The sequence below is a fragment of the Cynocephalus volans genome, chromosome 9 (genome assembly GCF_027409185.1).
Source record: "Cynocephalus volans isolate mCynVol1 chromosome 9, mCynVol1.pri, whole genome shotgun sequence".
NCBI classification, from domain to species: domain Eukaryota; kingdom Metazoa; phylum Chordata; class Mammalia; order Dermoptera; family Cynocephalidae; genus Cynocephalus; species Cynocephalus volans.
The window spans coordinates 65037698-65053595 of NC_084468.1; the positions used below are offsets into that span (position 1 = coordinate 65037698).

Below are 15898 nucleotides of genomic sequence, written 5' to 3' on the forward strand. Positions count from 1 at the left end.
GACATCTGAAATCACAAAACTATGAGCCCTCTCCTTTCTCTGCTGCTGCTCCTATGCTGAGCAGATTTCAGAGATGCTAATCACAGATTTCATGGCTTATCTATGGATCGGAACCTACAGTTTAAAAAGCACTTCTGCAGACAATGCAAGAAAGTAGATGGATATATCAGAAACATGGATTTTTTTTTTCTTTTTTAATATAGCTGGCATCTCATTTTGTTCAGTTGAAAGCCAGTGTGGTAGTTTTATCTTCTAATGAATAGAATATAGCTGAAGTGATGGTGTCTGACTTCCAAGACTAGGTCACAAAAGACACTGTGGCCTCCTCCTTGTTCTCTTGGACTGCTCACTCTAGAGGAAGTCATGTCCTGTCATGTCCTGAGGACACTTTCAAAGCCCTGTGAAAGTGTCCCTGTGTTGAGGAACTGAGACCTGCTACCAAGAGCCAAAGAGGAACTGCGACTTCTTGCCAACAGCTGTATGAGTGAGTTATCTGGGAAGTGAATCTTCCCGCCCATCAAAGCCACCCACAAATTCTTGACCCGTAGAAACTGAAATAATGTTCATTGCTTTAAGCCACTAAGTGTTGAGGTAATTCGTTATGTGGCAATAGATAACTAACAGAGGTTTGGGTAACACAAGTAGAGTACTATCATAAAAAATACCTAAAAATGTATTGCTTTGGTACTGGTAGTGGGTGGAAGCTAGAAATTTGAGCAGTTTTAGTGAGGGTGAAAGAAAGTGAGCCGAGATGCCGGGTACCGTTCAAGCTTTATTAAAGGAAGAAAATCCGCTGGGCTGTGATCAAGAGTGGCAGGCAGCCCAGGGCTGCCCTGGAAAGGGGACAGCACCAGGTGTGGGGGTGGTAGAGCTTAAATAGTGTGCCAAGGGCTGGCTGATACCATCAAGGACGGTCATTATGCTAATGTGGATTGGGGTGAACTGCATCCTTGCAGAAGCAAAAGGGGTTTCTGTTTAAGTCAGGAGGCTTCTTGTAAAGGGAAGGGGGAAGGGGAGGGGAGGAGGTGGGCGGCGCCACTTTGTACTTGGGCTTGTCTAAAGTGGCGCTGGTTATGTTGCAGATCTATTAGAGGGCCTAACATCCCCTGAACAGACTATTAGTAGAAATCTTATGGTCTTGAAGGAGACTGCCAGTAGTAGCAGCTTCAAGAGAAGTGAGAAAAATGTTACTGGAAACTGGAGGTTATGTTGGGCAGAATCTTTAACAACACGGTTGCCTACAGTAATATGGAATGTAGAGAAATGAACCTAAGAAACTGGGTACTCTACTTAGATTTCTGAAGTTGGCACCTGGCTTCTTCTTGCTGCTGACAGTAAAGAAACTAGAGCAAGGATTGTTGAAAAGGACCCAGGAATGATTTTGAAAATCCCAGACCCAAAGTATATGTAGTTATCACGTAAGTTTATCACAGAGATGGCATTGCCCATCTGTGGAGATATTTGCAACATGAGCAATTGACTGAGAATTAGTACCCAGAGTAAGTAAAGACCTCTTACAAAATCAATAAGAAAAAAGAAAAACAAAGGCTATAAAAAGAGGAAACCCAAAGGAACAACAACAACGAAAGGGAAGTTATCTCAACCTCACTAGTAATCACTGAAATACAAATTAAAACAATGATATCATTTCACAAACAAAAGATTGTCTAAAAACTGTGGATGTGTGAATAAACAATGGAAATCATGCAATTAAAATGAAAGAATATTCATTTATCAATAATCTAATGTTAAGTTACATAGTCAGCACTTTACAGAATATATACAATGATTCTATTTATGTAAAAATTTAAAAGATACTAAATAATACTGGGTACTATACACCCACACATATACACATACATTTGTACATGTAAAAGACAATGGTTATCCCTGAGAAGGGAGGAGAAATGGCTGAGTGAGGCTTTATATTCTTAATGTTCTAGTTCTTAAAAAAAAAAAAAAAAGAATATGGCAAAATATTAACATTGAATAAAATTGGGAGATGGATGTATTTCTTGTTTTTATTTCCCAATATGTATAAAAAAATAATAATTAAAATGAGAAAATGTTTAAAATTTTTTTAAGAAGGAAAATTCAAGTATCCTTAAAACAAGAAGTTGTCTCAAAACCATTTATTTTAGTTACCATAAAATTCTTTTAAACTTCCACTTTTGTAACATTTCCCAAAATTAGAGTTCCCATTTTGTCCTCAATTTTGTTTTCCTCCTTGGCCAAATTTCCAAATTTCCTTTTGAAGCACCCCTGATGTTAACTGAGATATTAGGTTCTAATGTTAATTTAGATATTAGGAATAGTGAGTACATCAAAATTAGGATCTTGCTAAGATAGAACTAGAAAGTTTTAGATTTAAAAAAAAGTTTAGTATAAATGTTTTATAAGCAACATTATGAAATGTAGAGAAAAAGAAAATCCAAACAGCTATATATTACCACTACCCAAACCCAGCAACTATTTTCATATGCACATTTTACTTATAAAGTTGTAAGTTGTAAGAAGCACCATTATTTGATGTACCTTGAAGAAAACCTTGCATTTAAACTATGACACAATGCTTACTAGAACTTTTAAATGTGTACACACTGAAAAACTCTTTTTTGTCACTGATACTTAAAACTCATGTATCTATCTACTCCTGCACATACATTTCTAAGAAGTAGAATAAATTAGGGTATTGCTTAAGCCTCTTTGCAAAGTTAGACTCTTCTGAATCACTGTTTGACTTGGCATCATAGATGCCCATGTGTTTCCACACCATACCACTTTCTTGTGCCATTAAGTACTTTAGTGATGCAGCATTTCTTTAGAGTTCTCCACTCAAAAAGGGGGCTTCCAAGAGGTAGTAATGTTCTGTTTCTTGATCAGGGTGCTGGTTACAGGGATGTATTCGGCTTGTGAAAATTAATTGAGCTTAAGTACACTTAATGGTACTTGTAGTTTCCTTTATGTATATATTATAGGTCAATAAAAAGTTTAAAATTTTAATAAAACATTCCACTGATTTTTTTCTGAAATTTTCTTATAAGCTACTAACTCCCATTCTTTGAGTTTTGATGTTGGTCTTTGCTTGATCTTAGCAGATGTCAACTAAAGATTTCAGACCAGGTTTGTGAATGTGCAGGCAATGACACTACGTCAAGGCTGTCATCTGGTGTTGCTTTGCTTCCCATGGATTTGTCACCTCTCTTCCCCTGGGTGATGGAGCCATAAAGGATTATTCAAAGCCCATCTTTTCTGAGCAGTGAGAAGCCCCAAAGTGGTTAATCTCCCGGAACTCTCAAGAGAGAGGCATTCTTTTCATTTGGCAAATTAACCACGAATTGGGGTTCTCTTCCCGCATTTATTTTCCAGACCAGGAAGTTACAGGAAGAGAACATAGGTGGGGTTATAGTTTAACAATATAGGCTGGTAATATTCAGTAAAACAAGCAAAATGACATTCCATAAGGCAATTTAACTGATTCACCAACAAAAGCTTGATCTTAGCAAACATTTTCTTTTCCACATACTTCCTACAGCAATTTCTTGAGCATATTTAAACAGCATTCAAGCAGTTTTCTTAACATATCTAAAGAACAATCAGTAGGTTAAATAGTCAATAGTCATTCAAGCCAGAATCAAACCAGCAACCTAAAACGAAGTACACAATCCCATCCCTAAACAGTGATTAGAATTGATTGGATGGCTTTTGCCAAACTTATCTGTGGACTTTCGTCCCCTACTCAAGAGCCTTTTGGCTCATTCATGCATTACCTAAAAATCCTTATTCTAAGACCAAAGGAGAATCAAGATTTCTAACCCACTACAATCTGGCTGCAAAAATTTAAACACATCCCAATTTCAGAGATGCAAAGTGTGAAAAATTTGTGTCATAAAATCACTTTATATCATTTTATACTCTGCTTTTGAAAATAGCATAACATTTTTTCATATGACTAAATTGATTATGCCTTATTTTTAAAATAACTTTTATCAAAGTGATTGTTTAGTGGTTGAATATCCCACCTACTAAGTATCCCAAATTGCCTAAGTATTCCCATATTTTAGACATTTTCTTGCACCCAGTCTTGCTGTTGTAAATTATGTCACAATGAATATTTCCCTACAGATAGCTTGTGGTAGACACTGCTAGGTTATCTATCCCAAATCCATTTTCCCCTCTTCCTTGCTAACAGAAGCCTAGTTCTGTTGAGATGGTTGTGGTGCATCTAAGCTGAGAGGTCAACAATCTCATTTCCTGCTTTCTTGGCGTCCCTTGTCAGTAGGGTGGCTAACAAAAATCTAAGGGAAGGTGAAAGCTTTGCTTTACTAGTACAAGGGATAGATGTGGCAATGCCACTTCTGCCCCCTCTTGCTGCCTTAAACACAGAAGAGATGTCTATGAAGGCAAGGTATCATCATCTCCATTTTACAGATGAAGAAACTGAGGCACGTAAATGTTGAGTAACTTGCACATGGTCATACAGCTGTCAAAAATAACATTCTAATCCAGAGCCTGGCTTCAACATACTAAGAATGACAAAGCAGAAAAGGAACCCAAGATCTTTTTTTTTTTTAAGGATCTGAACCTGTGCCTTGGTGTTATCAGCACCACACTGTCCCGAGTGAGCCACGGGCCGGCCCAGGAGCCCAAGATCTTGATGGCATCATTGAGCAGCTGAATCCAGGCTATCAAACATCCACCACCAGACTTAGGTGAGACAAACTCCAAAATGGTTAGAATATTTTTAGATGCATATTCTTTTACTTACAGTAAAACACAGCCACAAACATAGCTCTTGCCAGATTTTGGATACTTTTCTTTGACTAGACTGTTAGAAGTGAGTTTGAGTCAAAGGTTGTAGCTATGTTTTAGGCTCTTGGTACATACTACAGATTATTTTCCTGAAGAATTTTACTAGCAGCACTTTTACTAACATAGGTGTTGCTGGCTAGAGTCAGAGAGGGTACCAAACAAAGGATGATTCTAGCACCCAGTCAGTAAACTGGGGAAAGAGTAATTAAGAAGGTGAGATCAACAACTCTTCTGGAACATTTTCAAATAATCTTTGCCTTGGTTTAAGGTGCATTCCCCTTCTAATTATAAAGAAATTACACAAAAGTTAGTCTCAATGTACTTTTATTGCCGCCTCAAATAAAGTTACTTTATTTCTTACACAATGACATAAGTAAAAACATGTACGGTATAAAAGATTCAGAAATTAAAGTAGAAAGAAAAAAAACCCCTACCTACTCATGATCCCAATGCCAGAGAAAACTGTTTAAAATTTGGCATATTTCCTCTGGGGCTTTTATTATTCCCCATTTTCTTACATGTATAATTGGGCCATACTATAAATACTTTTTATTTTGTTCTTTCCATTTACAATAACAATTTCCCATTGCAAACATTTTAATGACTGCATAATATTCCATCATGTGGATAAATCATAGTTTATTTAACCACTTCCATATTGAGATTTGAATGACAAAACAAGCAAGTAGAATCTGCAGAAGGAAATAAGATAACCACATAAGGAGTGCCCTGTACAAATATAAGTTTATGTTATTTAAATAGTACAGAATTAGTTGTGCTCTCCGCTTTTGTTAGCATTTTTAAACAATTGTAGACCAAAGACTCTCCACTACGAGAGGAAAGATTATTTCCAGAACCTTCATCTTGTAAGAGAAAAAGCTCGAGCTTATTGCCTTACCTTCTTATTCATATTCAAGATCTTTCTTAAATCTCATAAAGTATATTCCAAAAATACATAAGCAATAAATGAAAGAATATCACTTGGTAGAACTATATTATCTGTATACAGTTTAAAAATGTGTTATCTAAAATAGTTTGAAGAACAGAATATTCTGGCTAATTAAGTATTCTAATCAGAACTGAGTTGCAATGCAATACTCTATATAGATTATAAATTTTCAAATAATTAGGGTATAAAAAAATAGAAATAAATTTACATTAACCATAACCTTTTAAAAACTATACCAACTTTTAAACCATTACTTTTTCTTTAATGGTTCAGGAATGCATTTCCTACTGTTGCCTTCTTCATCATAAGCATCAGTTTGTTAGCAAACAGTCATTTCACCCTCCTGCAAGCTGAACTCCTACTTCCTTAGGATGCCCCCAGCCCTATGCTGTGTCTTTCTTTTTTAATTGACAAAACGATATATATTTATGGTATACAATGTGATGTTCTAAAATATGTATATATTGTGAGATGACTGAATGAAGACAGTTAACATATCCATTACCTCACATACTTATTTTTTTGTGAGACTGTCCCTTTTTGATAGCTCTATAAGCAGCCTTGTATTATAAAGTCATTTTGTAAATCTATTTCCTTCATTGGATTTAAAGTTTCTATATAGCACAAACATTAAGTATGTAACCCACACAGCATCTAGCAGAGTGTTTTGCACATAGTGGGCATTCAATATACATTTTTATACTTCAAATTAGTTCCCCCCAAAATAGATATGAGGGGTAAAACAAATATTTGTAGCAACTGTAATTGTCGTTTTCATTTCCAGTAAATTAAGCAAAAATAAAATAACAATGCAGTGTTTACACTGCACTGTAAACACACATATATACACCTGCCCCCCGCTAGGCTGTGAAAGCTTACTTTGTGGCAACCTGCTAAGTGCTTAAATATTAGCTCTCAAAATTCTCAGAACAGTCAATGAGGTAGGTGTACGATATTTACAGACAGAAAACTGACAGCCAGGGATTAAATCATGTATTCAAATATGTCCTGAGAACCTATATATTTGACACTGAACTAGCACTGGTAATACAGCAAAGAACAGACACAAATTTCTGCCTTATGAGGAGTTTATTTACGAGTGAAACTTGTTAAGATTACATAGATAATATATCGGCATTCTGGATTTATACACCACTTTTACATATTATGAGCTTAGACAAAGTGATTTCATCCCTGAATGGATTCATTCTTAGTGATGACAAAAATTTGAGAATGAAAAGCTCAAATTCAAACACTGATGACTTCTTTAGTAAAAGTCACCCTGCAAAGTCACTCAACCTTTGTGAGAATCTAATCTTTAAATTGAAAGTAAACAGAAAATATTCTCAAGAAAGATTTATACAATAATAAATCGGGCAGAAATAAGATACTATGGAATTAAAGAAATAAAAGTTAAGAATGTGCCTTTTAAAACCAGCTGTCTGTCTTGCTTATGAACCTCAGACTAGATAAGAACATGGTAAGGCCACAGTAGAAGAATCAGAACACAGAATGCAATGTACTCTCTTGGCATCAAAGTGGGGTGGAGAAATCTAGGGGAAGGATGAAACTTCTAGGCACCATCACAATTCATGTAGCAAAGCTGTGAACCCTAGCTACTATGCCATTTAAATTTTATTCACTTTCTGGATCCACACTCATGAGGAAACATCCAGTTCAAAAATGCAAAAAGAAACGCGAGTAGTTTCAGGTCTGAAATATACAAATTTGCAGTGGGCACTTCCTGTGAAGCACTAAGGTTGGGGGTTGACTCTGAACATTTGACTAATCCCCTAAAAGGGATCTGGGGCATCCTAGGGAGAATCACAAAGTTTCATTCAAATAAAACTGAAGTTGAACTCAGAAAGTGAACAGAAGAAACTATAAAGGAAACAAGAAAAGTAATTTTAGAGGCTGCTTTCTAATTCTGAGTTGGCAGAAAACTGTCCTTTACTCTAATTTGAAGTAACACTGAACAATTTTCTTATCTACCACAATATTATCTAAGAAGACTGAGGCAAAAGGCACCAAACTATTTCCAAATACAACAACTTGCATGCAAAGATTTTGTCCCTTGAAGTCAACTCAAGCATGCCTAGGGAAAGGACAACAACACACACACTACTGCACATACACAAAAGTACCTATTTGACATTAGAAACCTTTTCTTGACACAAGGCAAATGGTGGGCTGAAAAATATCACAGGGTGAAGGGAGGCTCAGAAAACCAATATGAACAGTGGGTAGCTCGAATGATGAAGAGAAGACCTTGCAAAATTATTTCTTATACTTGAGGCAATTTAAAAAGTGAGGTTTTAACCAAAAAGCCTTTACATGGCATTCAAAAAACAATTCAAATCTTTTGGATTGACTAAGAGCTAAACTGTCTACCCAAAATCTGTACAGCAGGGACCTGCTTTTAGCAGGGAAGCCTATTTACAAGTAAGAACCTCTTACTCTTGTAACATTGTCCTGTTTTGTTTTGTTTTAAAAGAATATATAACTATAACTCCTATCCCCACGGAGCTAGTCCATAAGGACTCAGTGACCCCGTAGAAATATGGACCTATCTCTACTAGAGAACTATTTACACTGCACTGTAAACACACATATATACACCTGCCCCCCACTAGGCTGTGAATGCCTTGAGTGAAGAGGTTATGGCTCATTCATTTTTGTATCTACAGTGGCAATTAGAAGGCACTGAATAATTTTTTTTTGCACGAATGCTAAATGAGAATGATTTTACATCACTACTATTATTTACATTGCAAACATTCCCACCATTTTCTATCTCCAAAATAAAAACACCAAATTGCTACCAAGTTTACAGTGAATTTCACAATATAGTACTTCTGAACTTTTTAATGAAAAAAAAAACATTCTTGATTTACTAATTTTCAGAGCAATGACACAAACTTTGCATTCTCCTTAGACTTGTTTGGAAGTTATTTCATTCTTTTTCTCTTTTTCAAAAGTGCATCACGTAGTGCCAGCTGGAAGATAAGAAAAAATATTTAACCATGATTAACTCTTGGGTATCCCAGTACACTAATTTGGTAATATGGAAGTTTACCAAAAAAGGAATCATTAAGTCAATAAATCATCATGAAAAACTATAAATAGTGAAACCAATAGGGGCCTCCATACTGCTAGAAAATATGCAAAGCTCTGACTGCTTTGTGCCCAATTCATGGGGACAAAAGTTCAAAATAGTAACAGCTACAGAATGCAGTAGCCAGAGCATCATCCGTCTCCATGGATAATACATATAGCACTTTTCTGTTCTATATGGCTCTTAATATTTTGGAATTGTGGGTGGGACACATCACCTAAATTAAAACCAAAGGGAAAACAGATTTTTCTTCACAATTACCTTTTTTCCAAGATCATATACATTTCACTAAATATGGCACATAAGGACCATTTAAAGACTTTTAAATGGCATTCAGCATTTGTGCAGAGTTAAGAGAATTAATATATAAATTCACACACACACATACACACACACACACAAACCGGGGGGGGGGAAGAAGATATAACAACCACAATTATTTGAAGTTGATACAACAAGCAAACAGAAAGGACATTGTCGGGGGGGAGGGGGGGAGGGAGAAGGGAGGGAGGTTTTGGTGATGGGAAGCAATAATCAGCTACAATGTATATCGAGAAAATAAAATTTTTAAAAATAAATAAATAAATAAATAAATAAATAAATAAATAAATAAATAAATAAATAAATAAATAAATAAAGAGAACTCTATAATATACAATCTGAAACACAGAAAAATATTCCCTTATTTGCTGATTTTCAAATGGGTTTGTTTAATGCATAAATGAACTAAGAAAATGTTATAAGTAAATGCTAACACTTACCCTTTATAATGTCTAAAACATGAAGACATTAACTTAGAAATTGAAATCCTGACAATTGTGGCTTAAGACAAAATATTTAATTTAGTTAATGTGGGCTCTAATTTTTAACTTGTTTAATTATTTTGTATTGGAAGTACGTAAGGAAAAAGCAATGGATTGTGTACTCCAATTAGACTCAATCAAGACTTTAATCGGCTATAATCCTTCTCTATCTATAGGAGCTGGGTTCCTAAAGACCCCTAAGGTAGAATTTGAAGGCAAAGAATTTAAGATCTGGAGAAAAAGATGACCAAAGGACCAACATTTGAAGTAAACCTATAAAAGCACTTATAAAGTTTTATATTTCCCAAAAGAAAACAAACAGAATACTAAATAAAAGATTATCAAGAATAAACCCAAATTAAAAAAAAAAAAAAGGTAACCATTTTAAGTGTGTTATGGATACTATTCTGTTAATTCCCAGGCACTGTTCTTTGTCCTAGAAACTTTTGAAAATCTCTAGCATTTGAATTTTAACAAGAAATGTGTTAAATTTTTTTTTTTTGCTTAGTTAAAAAATGTTTTGGAATGGAAGTTGCCTGGCTCTACATCTAAATGTTCCAACTTCTTGGATTTTATCATTTTAAGTATTGATTCTTTGCCTTTAGTCCATGCTTGGGTCTTGGTATGTCTTTGTAGATCAGCAGAATAGCTGGAATACTTAAGGAAGACAAAAAATCAACAAGTTCATTTTAACTCAATTTGGCTAAGGACGTATTTCCCAGACTCTTCTATCTGCCTTATTTTCGAATCCGCTAAATTGGTTTAATCGCAGTAACTGCTCACAGTGTTGTGTATTAATTAAACAAGTTAAAATACATGGAATGCTCTGGAACAGTCAAGCCACATGGTAAGAACTCTTCTATGCATTAGCAAAGTTGGTTATATGGATTTAATTCTGCTCATTAAACTTTGTAACAAAGCACAGGCTACTCTCGCACATACTTTAGTTCCCTTCCTCCTTCAAATGCCACCAGTTGAACATAAGAACAGGTATATTCTCCCTCCTCTTCCTTTATCTTTCTAAAAGCTGCACTGCAGGATCCTCTTCTCCTCCTCTATCATGTTTTACTTTCCTTTTCTAGTCTTATCCCAAGTCACCTCTTTTCATATATTCTAAAAGTTTAGAATAAGACCTCATGTATGCTTTCAAACCATGTAAGATCCTTTTACTTAAGACAGTAAAATATCACCAAGGGGTGGAGGGAGTGTGATATTCCTTTTCCACTGGGTGTGTGGGGTCATGGGGCAGTTTTAGGGATGCTCTATACTATGGCTACAGAGCATTTGAAACGTGGCTAAACCAAACTGAGATGTGCTGTGGTATAAAATACATGCTGGATTTCAATTAGTTCATAAACAAGAATGTAAAATATCTCCATAATTTTTATATTGATTAAGTGCTGAAATGATATTATTTTGGATATACTGGGTAAAATAAAATACAGTATTAAAATTAATTTCATCTCTTTCTTTTTACTTTTTTATTTTAAAATTACATATATTGTTCATATTGTGTTTCTATTGAACACTACTGGTCTAAAGTGAAGTAGAAAATCAAGAAAATCAGGAACCTAGACTTACGTTTTATAATGGAGAGACCTTGAAGAAAATACAGGGCAAGGAAACATACATAGAAATTCTGATTAATTTCAGGTTCAAAATTTAACAATGGGAGAACAAGGAAAAAGTATTCTTTAACCAACAAGTATATATGTCCAACAAACTCTTAATTTACTCTTAAATAAGAACTACTTTAATCTCAAGAGAGATGTTTTATGACTCAGAGGTGCTGACAAGGAACAAAGCAGGGCTTCTCCATGACTACAAAAAAGGTATGCTAAAAACAGAGGGATTAGGAAGGGGGAATGTCCTAAGCTAAAATGTAGCACAATTATATAAACCTCATTAATGAAACAAGGCCTACCAACTTGGGACAATTACTACTTCCTCAGCCCCAAAATGTTATTAAGGGCTAATGCAGGACAGACTAATGGAATTAAATCAATTCAACTATAAATTTAGGAGAATGTAGCAGAATTTAGAGTACTTAAAATCTTAAATAACACCTTTCCTTTCACCCTAATTTCAACAACTTTTATTAAAAATGCTGTCACTTTTAATAATTTACATGATGTCGCTGAACACAGTTTAGACCTAGAAAGATGAGATAAACAGATAAGTAGAGCTTAAAATGGTACCTTAATTTGGTTATACTAACTTGGTACCTACACAGAAACAGCATTGCCATGGAGAGCTGGCTGTTACACTCAGTCCTGGTAGGCTTGTCCTTGCCTAAATGTTTAGGAATGAGGGACTATATGCCCTGGACCTAATTTCCTGGAGATTCTTCAGAATGACATTTAGATATACTCTGGTACAGTCCCAGAAGAGGGAAGTACAAAAGCATAAATTTGTTTTACTACAATGAATTTCTGAAATAAGTAAGCCACCCAAGCAGCATGGGATTACCATTCAAAGGCTGCCAAAGGAAAAAATGAAATCCCAAAGGCCTGTAAATAGATAGTCTTTGCAAAAGGGCACATACAGGAATGATCATGCCAACACAGAACCATTCATTTTGCACTGCCTTCCTGAAACTGTTTCTCAGACATTATCACACAAAATTATTGCTTTTTGAAAAGTACCAGGTATAAAATAGGCACTCAAAAATTGTTATTTAATTAATTTTGATATTGCATTTCACAGATCAAATGTCAGAGAGTTTTAGCATGGGAAGGGACCTCAGAGATGACCTAGTTTACACCCCTTTACGTATAAAGGAGAAAAATGGACCCTTCTTTGGTCACATAGCTGAGTCTCGACCAAGTCAGGTCTGGGATTTACACACCCTGACTACCTTCCACCTCTCTGTACTCTCCAGTAATGCTGCCATTAACCCCAAGACACACACAATACGTTGTCTTCAGAAGGCACAACTCCATCTCAAACGTACAGTAATCTTAGAATTACAGTACTGTTCTTGCCACCCAAGCTTCAAGTTGAACTCACCTGCTTTTCTCGGAAGGAACGCTTAGTTTTGGACCGGACATTCTGGCTATAGCGCATCATCATAAAGTTCTTCTGTTTTTTCTTCTCTTTATTTGTGGAACTGGAAAATGGATTTATTTTGGTTTTTTTCCTCACAAATTCCTTTCGGTCTGTCTTTCCAGCCTATCAGCACAAAAAGATTGATATTTCTTCTTAAACGACAAACTTCAGGAGTTATCTATTCAACACAAACATCTCCTCTGTGCCAGGTGCTGTACTGGATGCCAAGGATACAAGATGGACAGCACACAGTCCTTGTTCCCCGGGACTCAGTCCAAGGGAGAAATGGCCATGAAGTATTGTAATGGAGCAAGGGGAAAGTGGAAGAAAAGATCATGACTCAGCCCAATGATGACAAAGGAGCTTCCCAGAAAGGAAGACAGCATGCTATTTTTTGCAGGATAAAGGCATTCATGGTGTGGGATTGGAAGGGAAGGGTAGGGAATTTCAGGAAGTAGGGGTAGTGTGTGTAAAGGTGTGAAGGAGAAAGAACATGTGTTTTTAAACTTATCTAAACAGGTTTCAGTACAAATGGAATGCAGAGGTAGAGCTAGTATGGGATGGTGCCTAAAGGAAGTCAAAGTATTGAAAATGAAGTTGGAAATGTAGACAGGATGCAATCATGAACAGCCATAGCACTAGCCAGATGCAGACTGGCTCTGGCTTTTCACTGATGACTGCAAACATTCCCCTGCTTTCCTATTAGCTTTGATAAAGGTACTAAGCCTCCCGATATCATGAACATGTAAGACTGCCCTTCCTTGCTCTGTTTCATTTTGGGTGGTGGTTACATGGATACAGTTGTCAAAACTCATCTAACTGAACACCTTATATCTGTTCATTTTATTCTATGTTAATTATACTTTATTCACAACATTTTTAAAAAATTGCCATTCTGTGGCTATACAAGTTCTGTATTATATTTCATTGTATTTGTTTTCTGTTTAAAGAACTAGGGATGATATGCCTCACTCACCATTGCAGTTGCTAGTCTTGTCTCCTTGTCAGACTTTGGCTTTTTATGAAGGCGTTCAATATCCCGAAGAGACAGTAATTCACCCCTGGGGTGAGGATAAAACACAGTATGAAACAAGGGTAGACTTCCTTTCCCTAATGCTTTCATGACCACGTGAGCTGACTGAAGACCTGGGTTATGTGCCATTTTACCTGGACTCCTCATCACTGTCTATTTCAATATATTTCCTCTTTTGGGCTTTCCCGGGGGCAGCATCAAGTTCTTTCCTCATTTGGGCCATGCGGATTTTCTGGAAGTCTTCCTGAGTTAAAACTCGACTAGTGCTGATGGCTGCAGCTTTGGCTTTCCGCTCTTCCACAGGCATGCTGTTCAGCTTCTTGGACTTGAAAGCACACAAACAAAGGCTCAAATGGCTACTAGCTCAAGTGAGAGCTTAGCCATTCAAATTTTAGTCTCCCAACAAGGCCCAGAATATATTATGTCCTAAACATCAGAGTGATACGCTTACGATTTTAAGACTTACAATTTCTTGCTGTTCTTCGTCGGAAGAGTGGTGCACATCAACCCATTCACCATCGGCATCCTCCTCCTCACCAAGGCTGGTGCTTTCCCACCCATCTGTGTGAGCAAGAGCACAGTTATTACTACAGCTTTATGCCAAGTACTCACAGCAAGCTGCAATAAATCAAGACAGAGAAAAGTAAGGCAATGAACCTCTCTAGTAGATACTCTACTGACCAAGAATTGAGCAATATTTATTGTTAAATAAGCCACATCAATTTAGTTAATTTAAGGAATGGGGCATAAGCACTGACCAAGTATATACCATGAGCCAAAACCTTATGATCATTTACTCTAAACCTCACGACTCAAAAGAGGAACAGACTATCAGTTAATTAACATTTCCTACGCCACACTGCTAGAAAATGTAAACTGGACTGAAATCATGAAAATCATGTCTGACTCTAGAGTCCGTGTTCTTTCCACTAAACCAACTGCATCCATCAAAACTGTGCTTAGGGCTGGCTGGTTAGCTCAGTTGGTTAGAGTGTGGTATTATAACACCAAGGTCATTGGTTCGGATCCCCGCACCAGCCAGTCGCCAAAAAAAACAAAATAAAAAAAACTGCACTTGTACATTTATCTTGGCTACACAGCAAGTATCGGACTAACTCCCCTTTCAGCATAATTATACATGTATGAGAAACAAGGCACAGTCATTCAGAAAACTGAGGTAGAAGATTTTGGATGTGAAAAACCCCTGTAGACACCTCAATAAAGAGGTATTAGGGTTCTTAACGAAGCCCTCACAGTAACATTTCGAAATCACAGATACAAGTACTTGCAATCGTTCAGTGGCTCCCTATGATCTATAAGACAATGTCCCAGCTCTCTGGTCTGGCATCTACTCAACCACTCATGATAAGGTCTGCAACCCTACTCTAGTCTCCTATCTCATAGTGTCCATGTCCTGCCTTGTATCCTACTTTCTAATGGTTCCTTAACTATCCACTTTGCCTGGAAAGTCTCCACTACTCTAGCATTCCTTACCACTCTCCTGGCTCATCAGTCACCATCTCTCTGAAGCCTTTTTCTTCACTTCTAAGGGGGACCTGACTTCTCTCCTGCCCTTATGCCCCCATTCCAATTATAAGTCTTGTTAATACTTTATTGCTCAGCTCTTTAGCAAAGACCCTCAAAAGCACAAACAATGTCATTCATCTCTGCATTGACAGTGGCCAGCTCACATCTAATGCTTAAGAAAGCTTTGTTGAAATAAGGAATGAACAAACAGGAAGAAGACGGGACACTGGAAGTTAGAATGAAATTCCTCAAGTATTCTTCAGTAAGTTCAACAAGCATTCCCATTCAACAAGGAGAGTTTTGAAAGATGCTCCAAGGACTGACCATGCCAGTGGATAAGGGCAGCCACCCTAAAGGACACAAAAAGGCATCTCTCATACTAGAATGTATGTTCCATAAGAGCAAGAACCATGCTCACTTGATCCTCAATGCTTATAACAGTGCTTGGCACACAGTCATTGCTCAATAGAGTAGTCCCCGCTTATCCACAGGGGACACATCCCAAGACACCCGGTGGATCCTGAACCTGCAGAGAGCACTGGACCCTTTCTATACCATGTTTTTTCCTATACATATAGACCTATAATAAAGTTTATTTATTTATTTTTGGG

The 15898-nt window shown here is 36.6% G+C and overlaps 1 protein-coding gene across 1 annotated transcript in view; it reads right to left on the reverse strand.

The window, feature by feature from the left end:
• Positions 1-6584: 6584 nt before the first annotated feature.
• Positions 6585-15898, reverse strand: part of SDAD1 (SDA1 domain containing 1) — a 28319-nt gene continuing 19005 nt past the window's right edge. Inside the window, exons 18-22 of the mRNA XM_063107728.1 lie at positions 14227-14321; positions 13895-14085; positions 13704-13788; positions 12689-12850; positions 6585-8757 (exon numbers count right to left, since the gene is read on the reverse strand). Coding sequence (XP_062963798.1) covers positions 8710-8757; positions 12689-12850; positions 13704-13788; positions 13895-14085; positions 14227-14321 — 581 coding nt within the window. The 3' untranslated portion in view covers positions 6585-8709. The remainder of the gene's footprint in view (positions 8758-12688; positions 12851-13703; positions 13789-13894; positions 14086-14226; positions 14322-15898) is intronic.